Source organism: Xiphophorus maculatus, chromosome 10 (assembly GCF_002775205.1).
Source record: "Xiphophorus maculatus strain JP 163 A chromosome 10, X_maculatus-5.0-male, whole genome shotgun sequence".
Lineage (NCBI taxonomy): Eukaryota > Metazoa > Chordata > Actinopteri > Cyprinodontiformes > Poeciliidae > Xiphophorus > Xiphophorus maculatus.
The window spans coordinates 19,587,270-19,604,170 of record NC_036452.1 but is presented as its reverse complement, the minus strand read 5'-3'; the positions used below and the strand labels follow the sequence as shown (position 1 = coordinate 19,604,170).

Here is a 16,901-nt window from a genome sequence, read left to right as displayed (position 1 = left end):
ATAATCCTAAAGTTGTTCTGCCAACATAGCATTGATTTGTGTTTTCACAAATAAAATAAAGGTTTCATAACTTTACAACAACCAGTTGTTTGTTGATCAACTGGATCAAAAAACATCCAGTTTTTAGATTGTGAAATAGCCCTTCAGCACCAACAGAGGCCAAGTTCAGCGTTGCTAGCAGCTAACGGTTGGCCAGTCAGTTTACTGCAACACAATGGAAAGAAAAATATAATATACAATATGCATCATTTGCATACTGCAAATTTCTGCCTGGACTGCAGTAAGTGTTAGCTAATTATTTAAATTGCATAATCATCCCATAATCCTGATCTTCATATTGAGGAATCATGATGGCTCGCATTAGCTTCGCCAGATGAAGTCCCACAATGACTGTGTTTGTAGGCTTAAAATGACAGAACAAGCAATGTCTTGAAAAACATTCCAGAAGAATCATCATTTACAAAAACAAGACATGAAAAGGCGCTTAGTCCTTTGACATATTAGCAATATGAAAAAGAACATGTGCTGGGTTTGAATCTGCCAAATAAGGATTAATAAGGAACTTAAGTTGCTTTTTTTTTATTGCCTCAGTATTATGTGCGTGTTAGGCCTGGAGTTGGCAAAAAAAAAAAGAATAAAACAAATAAAAAATATTAAAAATTAATTAAATTCCAAAAATATTGGCTTTTTGAGTTTCTGACTTTTCAGTCAAGCGGAAAATCATCTGATCAATTTCTTGGAGAGCCTCTAAAATATGTATACTTTTAATTAAGGGTTGATGAAGTATCAGTGCCTTAAGTCTGTGAAGGTTTACGAGAGGAAACAGCAGTAAAAGGATCTCCACTCAGAATGGGAGGACGAAGACTCTAGGAGAGAGGAAGTGCTGCCAGCTAAACTCATTGACACACTTGTATGGAAATCATTAGTGCCATTGTTCGTGCGTTTTAGACAAAACACTAAACTGTGCATCAGAGAATTTTCTGAACCTCAAAGCTGACAGAATTGAATCAATTAAAGTAGATCCACTGAAGGCCTGTTGCAATAAGCAATAAACCAAATAATCACATATTTCAAAACAACCTCAATAATTTCTGTTTTCATAATTTATTGTTTTTCTCTTTTCTCTCTTTCTACCAAAACCTGGAAGACAACAGTCTTCAGTGTGGTGCATTGGTCTCCACTAGCACCATTATATTTTGTTGTTTAATTTACTTTAGATATTTGAAATGTCTTCCAGTCCCAGTTTTAAATGTGCATTAGAATTTAAAGTTTATTGATATCACAGAATGTGTTTTTGCATTATTTTTGCCATTATTGCTGATATTATATTGCCACATGACTTGAAAATGATCTCAAAAGAACAATATTACTGTTACAATTTATCGTCCAGCAAAATTTGTTAACATGACAAACTAATGTCATTTTGACTACGAAAATACATAAGACAAATGTATTCATCAAATTTAAACCAGTTTACTTCTGCTCTCATAAGTTTTGAGCGGTTACGAGAGGGAAGGAGTGTAATGCTTAAACCAACATTAAACATTACACTTCAAATTTTGAAATACAGAAAACACATATTTCACAACTCTCTCTCCTTCTTTCTCTCTCTCTCTGTGTCAGGTTTTATATCTAGTTAGCAGTATTGAAGTCAACGACATTCTAGGGATTTTTCTGCAAAATCTGCAACATTTCTGCAAAACGTCGCAAAACTGAAGTGATGCAACGTTTCTAAATATACAAAAGAAATAAAACTGATCCCGAAAATGTTAGGCAACTGTAGGGAAGTTTCACACGAAGCCCGACGTGTCACAAAAACTCGTTGTGCCGCAGCAGCTTCCTCTTCGCAATTTCGATTCAGCTCCGTCGGTAGCCGCGTCCAGACCCTGATGCCCGCAGATGAAACAAAGTGCGGCACCTCCCCGCGTCTCCTGTCAGGGCTGCTCTTCCTTTTAGCTGTAATCCAAGCTGCTGCTGACATTCTGAATTGTTAGTGTATAATGCTGCTGATAAACAGGCTTTGGGCGAGCCTGGTAATGTGTGCGTTAGATGCCATGCATTCTGTCTGCCTCTGCATTCATCTGTGAACAGGTGACGCCTTTGAAAGAGAACATTCTGTTTATTAAATTATACAGATGTCTGGCAGAAGTTTTCCACATTGTGACATGCTACACCCACACAACTTAATGTATTTACCGATATGTTATGTGAGGGAGCAATGCAACACAGTGTATAATTCAATCTGAAGTGGAAGGAAAGGAATGCATAGTTTGAGATTTTTTGGCCAATTCTTTGCCTTTCACAGTGATTACAGTCCTTAGTCCACTGGGGTATTTCATTACTGACTGCACGTCATTTAGGCCATTTTGTCTTTTCAATATAGCTCAATTTATCTCAGATTACACAGAAATTATCTGCAAACATTAATTTTATGGGCTTTGACTGGGTGATTTTAAAAACATGAACATGCTTTATCCCTTTTTTCGGCAACATTCAAACAGCAAGACTTGTTAAATTCAGATTTTTTTGCTGTAATACAAATTGTTTTTTGGGTGGTGGTTCATAACTAACTAAATGCGACCTCAATCAGACTTTTGTGTGGACAGTTTTTACAAGCTAAAAGCAACCCACGTGCACAGAAGAAGAACACAGACGCCTCACCTTGACGCATTGTTTATGTAAGTAATCATGGATTTCGTCATCTATGGATTGATTTTAAACTTGTTGAGCAATGGGAGTCGACTATATTGTCACAGTTTCATAACAAGACAAAGGAAAGTACAAACAAAGAAGTGTGCCAAGTGTCGACACTGCTTTCTTCAGCCATTATTTACATCCGAAATTGTCACATCTGGCTTCTTCTGGTGCAGAATTAAGACGCAAGTATCACATCAATGAAGTGAAAATCTGATAAAATGCAACATCACTGTTCTGACTGCAGATGTAAATGCCCTGAAGGAGGGGAGTATTTTAATAAGAGAGCCGGACACGGTGCTTCTACTCCAGCGATTATTATAATCTAAGTTATCTTACAAACATACACAATGATATCAACGTTGAAACAGCAGTATGTTAGCAACGGCGCTAACAACAGCGCTAACAACGGAATTTGTTAACGTTCGGAGCGTCAAAAAAACTCACAGCTTTCTGAAAGTTAATGAACTCACTTACAACCTACAGGTGTGTATATATATATATATATATATATATATATATATATATATATATACTCATACCTGAAGAAGGGGAGTATTTTAATAAAAGAGCTGGACACGGTGCTTCTGCTCCAACGGTTATTATTATCTAAGGAGGAAGTGCTGGTGCTCTTCACTATAGCTAGCGCAAGCGCTAGACTCCCCCTGCTGGTTGTATCTGACCACTGCTTCAGCCAAGTCCGACTAGTCAGCCTGTCATTTGTAATCATATTTTAAGAAAAGAAAGTAAGAAAAACAATATTGATCCAAATCGGAAATTGGAAAAATAATCACATTTGGGTTGTTTTTGCCCGCTGTGTGAATGTAGCCTTAGTTTAACTCCTACATGGCTTGTAGCAAACCGCTAGCTTGAGTTCTCATGTCTTTCTCATAACAATGGCTTTCTTGTTGCCAGATTTGTGAGGGGAACTACTAACAAGTGTCCTTTCCGCATATTCTCTGCAGCTCCTCCATATTAACAACGGGCCACTAGGTTGCTTTTCTCCGTAGTTCTCTCCATTGCCTTGCCTGTCATTACTCCTTGAAATTTGGGATAAACTCATTGGGTAACTTCCTAAGAGAGATGGTTGAACTTAAGTTGCACTGAGCAGTATTGTCAGACAGATTAGTTTTGTTCAAGAGGCATCTTGCTGCAGTCTATACTTATCATCTTTGCCATCAGATCTGCTTGCTGTTTCAAAGCATTTCTTCAGAAAACCTCTCTGCTTGGCTAAAACCCTTGTTGTGCATCAATGAAGCAATAACCATATCACCTCAAGGCTGTTAAAAACCAACCAACAAGGAGAGACATGGTTTGTGATTGGCCTTCTCTTGCCCCCAACGCCAACCCTAACAGAACTTGTTTAGGTTGGGCTTGACTTGAGAATGCCCTTAACAAACGCAATGGTTTTCTGGGCATGTTTGAACTGCATGGGGAAGGGCCGTCCCCGGCAGTCTCTGGAAACTCACCGCAACATCACTGGAGCTGTAGCCAAGCCCAGAAGTACATGCAGATCTTGTTAAAATGAGGCATGACAAGCAAACGCTCCCTCTGGGGCAAGACTTCAAAAGCTCTTTGTCTTGATGGGACACACAGCGTATTTCACTGAGGAACTACAGTTAAGCCCATAATTGTTCACACCTCTGGCAGACTTGGATTTCAGATGCTTTTCTTTAAACCAAGAAGTTTGTTTCTGAGAGCAATTTTGAAGCGTTGACCAGTAAAAGTCTTCCTATAACTGCTGACAAGGGTTTTGCATGTTTATAATAGTATTTTGGCAATTTATCTTTGATGACAAGCTTAACAACATCACACTCCTTCCTTCACGTCGAGCTTCACATCACCCTCTCTCTCCACTGATTCTATCGCAGACTTATGCAGGGCTTTGGCTGGACCAGTCTAAAAGTTAATATTAGAAGAAACATGTTGGTGAAATAAAAGATAATGGTATACCTAAATCCTGCAGGGTTTTACTGCAATATATAATACCATTTTGCTACCTATTACTTAGTAATAGGTAGCAATAGGTTTGCTACCTATTACTTAGTAATAGGTAGCAAAAGGTTTGCTTGAAAACTGTCATACTGTTTTTATTGCTTGATTTTTTTAAAGCCTCCTGAGGTTTTAAGAAATGGGGTCATTTGGATCCAACAAGTTAGCTTTTACGAGGCTTTTTGTGCGTGTGGTTTCAGGAACTGACGGTCTGACGGGACAACCTTCACCCCTGCTTTCCCACTGTCTGACCGTGACATCTGCTCCTCCTGTGTGTCAGGCTAGGACTGTGGGATTGTAAACAAAGAAAATAGAGAAGATATTTGCAGACTTACTCATTTGCAAGTTTTTCCATGAAGAGTAGCTCCAAATTTTTTGTGGAAATTCACCATTTGTGGACTTTTTTGGAAAACCAATCTAAAATATTTGGGATTTTAGGAAGGGGAAATGCAGCTTGGGAAGCTGAGATATCCAGACACAATGCTACTTGACACGCTACTGGCAAACCACCCAGTACAGAAGCAGCATTCACTTTCCTTGGTGCTGATTGGCTGTAGTGGCAAGATGGTTTACACTTTGTGTATTAATGCACATTAAGGCATATCTGGTGTTTGAACAAATAAAGTTAGCAGATATAAGCATTTTTAGAGGGAATATCCGGTATTCTTGCACAAGATAAAAAAGCAGAACAGAGAAAAGAATATCTGGCACAATGAGCATTTTAAAACTACAAAGTCTGACAAGTGTCTACATTTCTTCATTAAGCTTACTTAGGGTATAATAGAGTCTCATGCGCAGCGGTTTGTCCTAATATAAACCTTGTTTTGTGCTGTCAAATGGACTTCAAGCTGCTGCCTAGACGTCTTAAAAAGAATAACACTGTAAATAGGGCAATTGATCAAGCCTAAGTATTAACTCTGACCTGTACTCAGCATGCACTGCTGAAAGCTGGGGGATTACAGCTGCCTCCTGTTTGTTTGAAGTGGACGTGAATAGCAGCAACTAGTCTACGCCACCTGTCATGGCCTCACAAAACGGTTACGTCTCGCAGCGGGATTTACCCAGAGGCAAATCAGCTGGACACTTAAGCACAGCGATGTGTTCGTGGTGGAGGTGATATTTGGAAAAAAGAAGTTGGCTGAACAGAGGAGAGGGAAGGAAAATCTGATGTTTCTTGGGTAAAGCTGATAGAAACTTAATATTTTAGCTGCTTAAGTTGTCATCAGAACCATCGAGTTTTCTGCCACAAGCAGGTCGCAACATAGAAACAAACCACAATAACCCAGATAAAAAAAAAAAAAATTGTTTTCAATAAGAATCTGAAAAACAATGCAGGTTTTAAGAATATTATTATTATTATTTGCCTGAATTGGACTCATTTAAACAGCATCTTATTTGTTTTATGTCACCACTTCCTGACTTTTCTTTACTATATTAGGTGCAACGCTTCAGCAACTTCCCTTCGCTGCCTGAGAAATACTGACAGGAAGAAAATATGCTGACTTTTCTGTCCAGTAGAATGGACAGAGGTGGAGAATGTGGACAAAATATTGGTGTTAGGGGGATGTGAACGTGAGATTAAAAAAAAACAACCTTCATAGCAGTTTACAACACACATTTACAATCATTTAGACAACATGAATCATAACATAAGTCGCATTTGCATATCCAAAACAAAACAAAAAACTATTTACCATTTATTCTAGAAATAATAGAAAATATAAAATGGCTGACAATTTTTAAAGGCGATATTAATCATGATCAATTTATATAAATACTAACAATTAATCACATTAATTGATTAATGATGTAATTCTAGAACTGCTGCACTTTGAGATGACTGTTTTGATTCAATTTTAGTGCAAGATGTCTGAGTGACCTCCCCAGCACGCAGTCCCACTAATGGCCTAGTCATGATCCAGGTGTTGAAGGAAAGGTGAATGTTAAAGCTGCAGGACTCTAAGAAAAATAAAGCTGGTAACGTCAACTACCTCTTGTGTAAATGCAGTTTGGAGAGCTTCAATTCAAAAACCTGAAACATCTTGAAGACCGAGATTCTCAGCCGCTCCAAGATAAACAAAGCGGACCACTCCTTTCTACACACTACTATTACTGTTATTATTATTAATAATATCTTTATTTAATTGGGCGGTAATTTTGTCTCAGCAATAGCGTGGAATTATTACACAGTGTAGTTTCATGTGAAAACAGTATTAGTGCACTCAGTCACTGTCAACAACTGTTGTATTTTTTTTATTGAATTTTATGTGACTAACACAAAGTAGCAGATAACTGTGGAGAGGGAGAAAAATTACACATTTTTAACCAAAAATATATCTCAAAATTGTGGCGTACTGACTTACTCAGTCAATATTTTGTAGAATCGCCGTGCTTTAACCACCTGTTTTTCTAGGTTGGAGTAACGCCAATCCATGATACAATTTTAAGAGATTTATTTGGGGAAAAAAATTGGAAAGTATGAGTCATTTTCCTTTATCATAATTATGTAGATTGTAGTTTTGATTTTGTCCGATGGCAATGTTTTTGGTTTGAAAAGAGGCTCAATATGGCGACAAATCTGCTAAATTGTCAGCAGTCGGGTGGCCACATGTTGCCAGGTAATTCTAGAAGTTAAGATTGGTTTCACATGTACGTATTGGCCAATCGCCGATCACCCAAAATTAAGGATATGAGGGCTAATTTATCAATCGGACGATGTATCCTACAAATTACTCAGAATAAAATGCGCCTAAGTGAGACAAAAATTTTTTAAAACTGTATGAACACTTTGGAAAGGACCTGTATGTACACATTAAAAAGATGCATAACTATGATTGTGTGGAACTAAAAAAAGAAAAAAACAGAGAGCAAACTGTAAGGCTGTGCTCTGGTTGTAAAACCGCATTTACTTTGTTTTCCCTACTTTGACTTCCAAATTTTGACGTCCAAAAACAAAACACATATCTGAACATCATGAGCTTCATAAAGCAGCTTGCAAATATTCTGGATTTGTCATACAGGTGAGACTCTGTTCTATCCACCATCTGCACATTTTTTCACCGCTTCCCATAAAACAACTTTTTCATTGAGGAACCCTTTGCATATAATTCAAACACAGACTTGTACTGTGGACAATAGAGGTTAACATAATCTTTTGATAAAAGCTTGTATGTAAAGCTACATCGTGAGGATAAGGAGAAATTCATTTTGTGAATTAAACAGATTGAAAAATACTGCAAAAATGTATTATAGACATAAAACGAGCCAGTAACAAAACGATGGAGAAAGCTCAAGATCCAACACACACACACACAACACACAACAAATGCATCTATCAAGCATACTGTTTGGATGTATTATGGTTTACATGGATGTCAGGAAAAGCAAAAAAACAAACAAAAACATGCTGTACTGACCAATTGGTGAGTGAGTTGGGTGGAAAATAACTTCTGTTTTTATACACATCAGCTTCACTATGCTAAAATAATCCATGGGCTGTAAATGAGCAAACCCTCCACATCTTATGACTGCATACAAGTGATAGGCAACAAAGAATTAAGCATGACTGCTTTACTGTAGGACTGCACAGTATATTGTCTCTGCAATATCCAATACTAGGACTGCACAGGACTGATCGGATGCAATACTCGGCAGGCCATTATGTTTTTTAGAAAACACAAATTAACGCTCTGCCAACAAAAAGATGTATGTATATGGCCACTTAAAACTTTTATTGCCCTCGATGTCCAATCCTGATGCAGTTTTTAATGGCCGAAATGTTAAAGCTCATGGAAGGAGTCTGGGAGATAATGATGATGATGGAAAAGATGATGACGACGATCATGGACAACAAAGAAGAGAGGCACGAAAACCTGAGTTAACTTATACTAAACGCAATATTAAACAATAAAAATAGCTACTGCATCTTGAAGCCTTGATATAATGTTATTATGTTGTTATCGGGACAATTTTATGATTGCACCAAACGAAAACATTATGTATAATAGTACATATATTTACAATGAAAATGTCCAATGCACTTTAATCACTTTTCGTTTTTTATATTGGATTTAAAATGTAACTTTGCCTCAAAATGATGGAGGGAGCTGCAATAACGCCACTAAACCAGTTTTCTCAGCTCCTGGACATTTTTTATCTTTACTATTACGCAGTTATCTGTGTGCTATCACTCCAATAGTCCTGGCAAGGCTACTGTCTAATGAACTTATCAGAGTCACGTTTGCACAACGCAAATAAGTCGGCAAAGCGCTTTAAGCACACGCCAGATGTAACAAGTTTGAGTGAACACTTCACTGGCTTCAATGCGTCTTCCGTAAAGGCAACACGAAAGCACCCAAGTCTTCATGTTGTTAACTGGGAGCTCGTTAACACGGTAAATGCAATTAGGGGGCGAGAGGGGGGATATTTATAGGAGCTGCGACAGATACTCCAGCTCCCCAGAAACGCTTTTCAGGCACCAAACGACCGAGGGAGTGTTGTTCAGCAGCGTACAGCGGCGGTAGCGAGAAATGCACTCACCCAGAAGTGGAGCTTGTCTCCGCACAGCCACCCCATCTCCTTGGTGGCGGGGGAGCGGGTACCACCGGAGGAGTTCATTACTCCGTCGGTCTACGCGGAAAGGCCGAGTCCCGTCTGCTGAGCCGCTGTCCTTTATCCCCGCAGCCGCGAGCTGTCACATGCCACACGGACAGGTACGCGTCGCTGACGGAGGGGGTTCCCGGTTTCCTTTTTTTGCGTGTCCGACCGCCAGCCGTCCTGTCTCGGGAAACTGTCGGCTCCTTCCGCTTTGACGAGGACCGGGAGGGGAAGAAGTCATTCGTATCCAGCCGAGAATGATTTTCTACAGGAGGAAGCTGCTCTGCCTCGATGGAAAAGGGAAAGGCGTCAGCTTACTACCGAGCTCCGCCCCCTTCGCACCGAGTCTCCACGCTCCTCCCCTTCGCCTTACTAACACAGATCTGTGCGCCGCAGCGGGAGTCTCGGGTTTATTGCTGAGTCATGACTCGTGACAAAAATAACGTTAGAGGAAAACCGTGCTTTGTTCTTCTTCTTCTTTTTTTTTACTCCAAATTAACAAAACAACAATGATCTAAATTCATGTGATTTATCTGAAGTCTTCCGGAAAAAGGTCAAAAGGTGACACTCAGTTAAGCAAACAAGAACTGCCTCATCTTGCAACAGATGGTGGCGGCCCCTCTAAGCAGTGATAGTAACATCATGACTGTGTGAGATTACATGAAAAGAAGAAAACACAGACCGACGCAAGTGTGTGTTCGTAAAAATGGGAAACGATGATTTTATAGCTTGGAACTAGTTAAAAGGTGTTCAGAAAAATCGCTGGAATCTCTTCATAAAGTAGAAATTTCTAACTAACCCTGACCTGAAATCCAAAATGGCCGCCAAGCCTCAAATACTAATTGACAGTAGCAAAAGTAAACAACGTAATTGCAATTCTGAGGCTTTTCATGATGTGTATAAACACACTACTGTACAAAAGAGGTGTTTAAGAAAGTCTTACTTTAGTGTTTGAATGCAGAGCTCCATGTTATCCACTTGTTTTGCAATCAACAAGTGTCTGCACTTGTTGATTGTGAACAAAGCACACCAACCTAGAATTAAACTGGTTAGCAATCACATTTTTCGATTTGAATCATCTGAAGACAGATAGAGTAGACTTAAATCAACTTTACAAGAATGGAAGAAATCAACGTTTGTAACAACTCTGACTTTGAGACTAATATCTGCAGTCATCCGTCTAAAAAGTTTCATTATTGAACTGTATACCTGTACTTCTGATGTTTGTTTTTTTTATCTCATCAGGTCGCTTGCAATAGGCACTGTGTAAACACTATGCAGGGAACATGTTCGTGAACATTTCATCTGCACATATTTGTCATAGCGCAAACAGTCTACATATTAATTTGCAACTTTCCAAATCATGGAACTGCTATTTAGTCCAGACTGTTTGTGCTTTAGTCTTCTGCTGATGCTTTGAGCCCCAAATGAAATCCAACAAAACTTCCCTTAATCTTTAAAGTCTAGTTTCTTGGTGTTTTCATTCATACTGACTGGTCGCGCTAAACTCCAGCCTGACTCTTCCCCTCCTCTCCGGGTCAGGCAGCTTGACTCCATAAGCCAGGGTGTCCTTTACCACTACAATTAGAAATAAAAAGCTGAAAAACATGTCCAGAGTGTGTTGGAGAATAGCACGTTTAAGACACCTCTGTCCATTAAGCTCGTTTGGTTTTTCATGGCTGCCTAAAGTTTTTCAGCATCATAAAATAATTTTTTTTTTAAAGAGTCAGTGCTTGCCACAGCATGGGAAAAATACATAGCGACTGTAGATGTACTAGTTCCTAATTTGCACAAGCATTGTATATTTTTATTACAGCCATTATAGAAGCTTACTACAGCCCCACTGTCTGTCAACACAGAAAGCATTGGTCCTAAAGTCTTCTATGAATGGCTGACTTATTATTTGCTCAACACACCTGCAAGGGCAGATTTACGCCTCATTTTGTTTTCCTACACCTCTTGTCGGTGAATTACCGTAGTCTTCAGCAGAAGGTGAGATGCGTGTTATATTGTACGGGGCCCTCAAGGGGACATGGGAATTTGTTTTTCTTTTGCGCTCCCTCCCAAAAGGTTTTGCATTCCCTCGCATTACTGTACTGATCAGTACTTGCAGCATAATTGAATACTGTAAGCCTTTCTTACGGTGGCCGCCGTACTTTCTGCTTTAATATAAGATTATGTAAGGTTTTTCCATGAATGTTAATATCTCGTGAAATATCTGAAGTTTTATCTTTTTCTTTAAGGGCACCAAAAACCTACGATATAAACAGAAACTTTCCGTAAGTAGGAAAGAAATAAAAATGCATCCTAATTTGGACTATTTCTGAGTTATTATCGCAGGTAATGAGTCATCTGACAGTTTTGATTGTGTCTCTGTTGTGCTGGTTGTCTAAAGGGCCGTTTTCATGTTCAGCTCCATCTCAACCTTAACAGACATAAACATGCAGTGAATAAATCGACTTTCAATCAGTTTTTTGCACCAAAGACTTAATAATAATAAACACGTTTTATTATTATAAAACATGGCAAACTAATGGTGGTAGAGGGCCGCACTGGGTTAACTCGAGGAATCTCATCTGTCCGTGTATCAATCAACTCCAAACCACTTCTTAGTTCTGTCACAATTATCGATTTATTCCACTTTGATTGTCATACATGGTATATAGGCATATCATCTGGTGGTAAAAGTTTAAAAAAAAACCTAGTATGCTCTTCACTTAAGACGGAGTACACGAACGCATAATCATGACGTGCTTTGATTAAACTAATTTATCTTCGGTGTAATTCCAGTACCTAAAAATTAACTTTATACCAGGTGAGTCTCTCACCTGAGAATGCGAACCTGTACTGGGCTGATTCTGTGACTTCAAATAATTTTAACAATGCTCCCGTAGAAGATTCATAACTTATAAGTCTGAAACAGGAACAGGTCTGAAAACACAGAGAGAGATTCATTTGATGCATCAAAGAGTGATGACATCACTGCTGATGTCACTGTTACCAATGGAACTTAACATTCTAATGACGCATTCACACCAAACACGTTTTGAGCGTCAGGCGAGTCTGGTTTACATTCAAAGTCTGTGTGGAATGTTGGATTCACTCGATACGTCAAACGGTTCAAATGGCGCTCGAAACGCGCCGCATTGGCCCTCAACGCGCCTCCACATAGACTTTGAATGTAAATCAGATGCGCCTGACTCTCAAAACGTGTTTGGTGTGAACGCACCATTATATGTCCAGGGTCATATTAGTTCCATTATATTAGGACCAAAGCCTGGTCCTAACATGATGGACTCATTGCTTTGAGTCAGGGGTAACATTTAGAGGTAAGATGTGAATTAAGTTTTAGTTAATGTTAAGGTTAGGGAAAACCACAGCTACTAAAATGAAGGGAAATCAATGCAAAGTTCTAATATGGGTCAAAATAGTTTTGACAAACCTGTATAGCATTTTGTTTTCTAAATCATTCTATAAATAATGATGATATAATGTTAGGTTGTATTTCTGCCAATTGCATAGCTGCAGTACATTAGTAGTCTAATGTGTTGAATGTGCTGAGACACATTCAACACATTAGAAACCAATCAGAACCAAATGTTTGTCTTTTGGTTCTGATTGGTTGTTTCTGGACAGCAGCAGAGTCAGAGGAATTTTCACAGATTCTTAGTTTTATGTTTTACTGTCAGATACTTTTAACAAATATTCATCCATCCATCATCTAACACACTTATCCTTGCGCACACACATTCACACCTTAGGACAATTTAGAGAGACCAATTAATTTTTTAGAAATTCTACCTGCTGCAGTTTTTATAGATAGGAAAGATTTAATAATGTTTATTTTGGTGTTTTTAACTCTGAAATTGATCTTGTGTTTTCTCCATTGACTTTGGAGTTAGGAATATTATTTGCCTGTGTCTGATTTGATTTCCTAAATTTGTGTAAAACATTGAACTTTTATGATGTCTAGTGTTGGCAAAACCTGGGTTTGGATAGTTATCTAGGTTAGTGCCACCTGGGTGTGGGTCGGCGTAAAGGCCGAGCTGGGCTTAGACTGGCCTTCAGGCCAACGCCAACACGAAGCCCCTCTATGCAACCAGTAGAGGTTGGTCGCATGGACCTCCCTTGGTCATTGGAGGTCCATCTTTCCTCGGACCTCCCTGGTTGACTGGAGGTCCATCTTTCCTCGGACCTCCCTGGTTGACTGGAGGTCCATCTTTCCTCGGACCTCCCTGATTGACTGGAGGTCCATCTTTCCTCGGACCTCCCTGGTTGATTGGAGGTCCATCTTCCCTCGGACCTCCCTGGTTGATTGGAGGTCCATCTTTCTTCGGACCTCCCTGGGTGATTGGAGGTCCATCTTTCTTCGGACCTCCCTGGTTGATTGGAGGTCCATCTTCCCTCGGACCTCCCTGGTTGATTGGAGGTCCATCTTTCTTCGGACCTCCCTGGGTGATTGGAGGTCCATCTTCCCTCGGACCTCCCTGGTTGAGTGGAGGTCTGCCTTTCCTCAGACCTCCCTGGGTGATTGGAGGTCCATCTTTCTTCGGACCTCCCTGGGTGATTGGAGGTCCATCTTCCCTCGGACCTCCCTGGTTGATTGGAGGTCCATCTTTCCTCGGACCTCCCTGATGGATTGGAGGTCTGCCTTTCCTCGGACCTCCCTGATGGATTGGAGGTCTGCCTTTCCTCAGACCTCCCTGATGGATTGGAGGTCTGCCTTTCCTCAGACCTCCCTGATGGATTGGAGGTCTGCCTTTCCTCAGACCTCCCTGATGGATTGGAGGTCTGCCTTTCCTCAGACCTCCCTGGTTGAGTGGAGGTCTGCCTTTCCTCAGACCTCCCTGATTGACTGGAGGTCTGTCTTTCCTTGGTCTCCTTTGTTTGCAGGGAGCCATCTTTTTGGAGGGGGACCTCTGGTTGGCTGGAGACTCTCGGATGGTTGTTTTCCAGAGCAAGTTTCAACTTTATCTTCAGGTCTGCAACCTGACCCTGCAATGATTTCACTGCTCCCTCCTGTTCTTTGATTTTCGAAGCTTGCTCAGTGTGACTTTTGAGCTGCTCCTCATATTTAAGTCTCACTCTGTATTCTTCAATCATTACTTCTATCAGACCTTTATTGCGGGAGGCATATTTTTCTGCCTCCCTCTTGAAGTAATCCAGCTGTTGAAGAATACTCTTGTCTGTTGTTACTTTGGAAGAGCAAGAAACCTTTGCTCCATCTTCACGTTTCACTTGCAGATGACGTTCTTTTTCCAACATGTTTTGCAGTTTTTGAATCTCCTCCTGCTGTGATTTCACTTCAGCCTGACATGCAATCCTTTGGTCTCTTTCCTGATTGAGTTCTAAAATCTTACTCTGCAGTTCTTCTTTAAGATTGCCTACCTGCTTTGTGAGATCGATGACATGTTGGCTAGACTCTTCTACGTCTTCTACTAAGGGGGTGATCTGGAAGCCAGCAGAGGGAGTTGTTTTCTGCTCGACTTCCAATGATCTTGGACTCTCAAAGTCGCCGGAAGGACTTGGTTCCCCCTGGATCTCCGATGATTCATCCTCCGGCTCGCTGTCGTCTTCAAAAACAAGGATTTCGTCGTAGTCGACTTGGATGTTTTGCTCCATCATTTTGATCCATGAAAGCTCAGCTGGAAAAGCTTCATGTTCACAAGTATTCTGTTGTTGATTCATATCTATATTCTGGTAAATCCTTGCTTCTCTGAAAGGCTCGTAGTATCTGGAATCGATATTCCGCTCGTTTCGATTAATTTCGAAAGTGCTCTGAAGAGTGATCTGTCGCGATAGAACTGTGGAACAGGTCTGAGAAAACGCTGTCTGTGAGCTACAGTCAAGAGAGAGATTCCTTTGTGATATCATAGAGTTATGACATCACTGCGGATGTCATTGTTACCAATGGAACTGAACATTCTAATGATGCATTAATATCAAACTCCTTTTGAGCGTCAGGCGAGTCTGGTTTACATTCAAAGTCTATGTGGAATGTTGGACGCCATGGACTCACTTGATGTTCCAAACGCTCCAAACGCGCCACATCGGCCCTCAACTCGCCTCCACATAGACTTTGAATGTAAATCAGATGCGCCTGACTCTCAAAACGTGTTTGGTGTGAACGCACCATTATATGTCCAGTGTCATATTAGTTCCATTATATTAGGACCAAAGCCTGGTCCTAACATGATGGACTCATTACTTTGAGTCAGGTGTAAAGATTAGAGGTAAGATGTGAATTAAGTTTTAGTTAATGTTAAGGTTAGGGAAAACCGCAGCAACTAAAATGAAGGGAAATGAATGCAGAGTTCTAATATGGGTCAAAATAGTTTTGACAAACCTGTATAGCATTTTGTTTTCTAAATCATTCTATAAATAATGATGATATAATGTTAGGTTGTATTTCTGCCAATTGCATAGCTGTAGTACATTAGTAGTCTAATGCAGGGGTGCCCAAAGTCGGTCCTCGAGGGCCGGCATCCTGCAAGTTTTAGTTCTCTCCCTGGTGGTACCAACAACCTTTTCAGCATGTCAATGTTCTTCTTAGGCCTTCTAACGAGCCATCATTGAATCCAGGTGTGTTAAACCAGGGAGAAAACTAAAACATGCAGGATGCCGGCCCTCAAGGACCGACCTTGGGCACCCCTGTTCTAATGTGTTGAATGTGCTTGGACACATTCAACACATAAGAAACCAATCAGAAGCAAATGTTTGTCTTTTGGTTCTGATTGGTTGTTTCTGGACAGCAGCAGAGTCAGAGGAATTTTCACAGATTCTAAGTTTCATATTTTAATGTCAGACACTTTTAACAAATATTCATCCAACCATCATCTAACACACTTATCCTTGCGCACACACATTCACACCTTAGGACAATTTAGAGAGACCAATTAATGTTTTAGAAATTCTACCTGCTGCAGTTTTTATATATAGGAAAGTTTTAATAATGTTTGTTTTGGTGTTTTTAACTCTGAAATTGATCTTGTGTTTTCTCCATTGACTTTGGAGTTAGGAATATTATTTGCCTGTGTCTGATTTGATTTCCTAAATTTGTGTAAAACATTGAACTTTTATGATGTCTAGTGTTGGCAAAACCTGGGTTTGGATAATTATCTATGTTAGTGCCACCTGGGTGTGGGTCGGCGTAAAGGCCGAGCTGGGCTTAGACTGGCCTTCAGGCCAACGCCAACACGAAGCCCCTCTATGCAACCAGTGGAGGTTGGTCGCATGGACCTCCCTTGTTCATTGGAGGTCCATCTTTCCTCGGACCTCCCTGGGTGATTGGAGGTCCATCTTCCCTCGGACCTCCCTGATTGACTGGAGGTCCATCTTTCCTCGGACCTCCCTGGTTGACTGGAGGTCCATCTTTCTTCGGACCTCCCTGGTTGATTGGAGGTCCATCTTTCCTCGGACCTCCCTGGTTGAGTGGAGGTCTGCCTTTCCTCAGACCTCCCTGGTTGATTGGAGGTCCATCTTTCTTCGGACCTCCCTGGTTGATTGGAGGTCCATCTTTCCTCGGACCTCCCTGGTTGACTGGAGGTCCATCTTTCCTCGGACCTCCCTGGTTGAGTGGAGGTCTGCCTTTCCTCAGACCTCCCTGGTTGATTGGAGGT

The 16,901-nt window shown here is 40.4% G+C and overlaps 1 protein-coding gene across 4 annotated transcripts in view; it reads right to left on the bottom strand.

The window, feature by feature from the left end:
* LOC102231360 (canalicular multispecific organic anion transporter 2) overlaps positions 1 to 9,610 on the bottom strand; it is a 59,836-nt gene extending 50,226 nt beyond the window's left edge. For 2 of the 4 annotated variants that reach the window (XM_023340619.1, XM_023340618.1), the window contains exon 1: positions 9,226 to 9,610. In XM_023340619.1, the coding sequence (XP_023196387.1) occupies positions 9,226 to 9,303 (78 nt within the window). In that variant the 5' untranslated portion in view covers positions 9,304 to 9,610. The remainder of the gene's footprint in view (positions 1 to 9,225) is intronic. The other 2 variants (XM_023340616.1, XM_023340617.1) reach the window with 2 other exon arrangements.
* Positions 9,611 to 16,901: the final 7,291 nt, after the last annotated feature.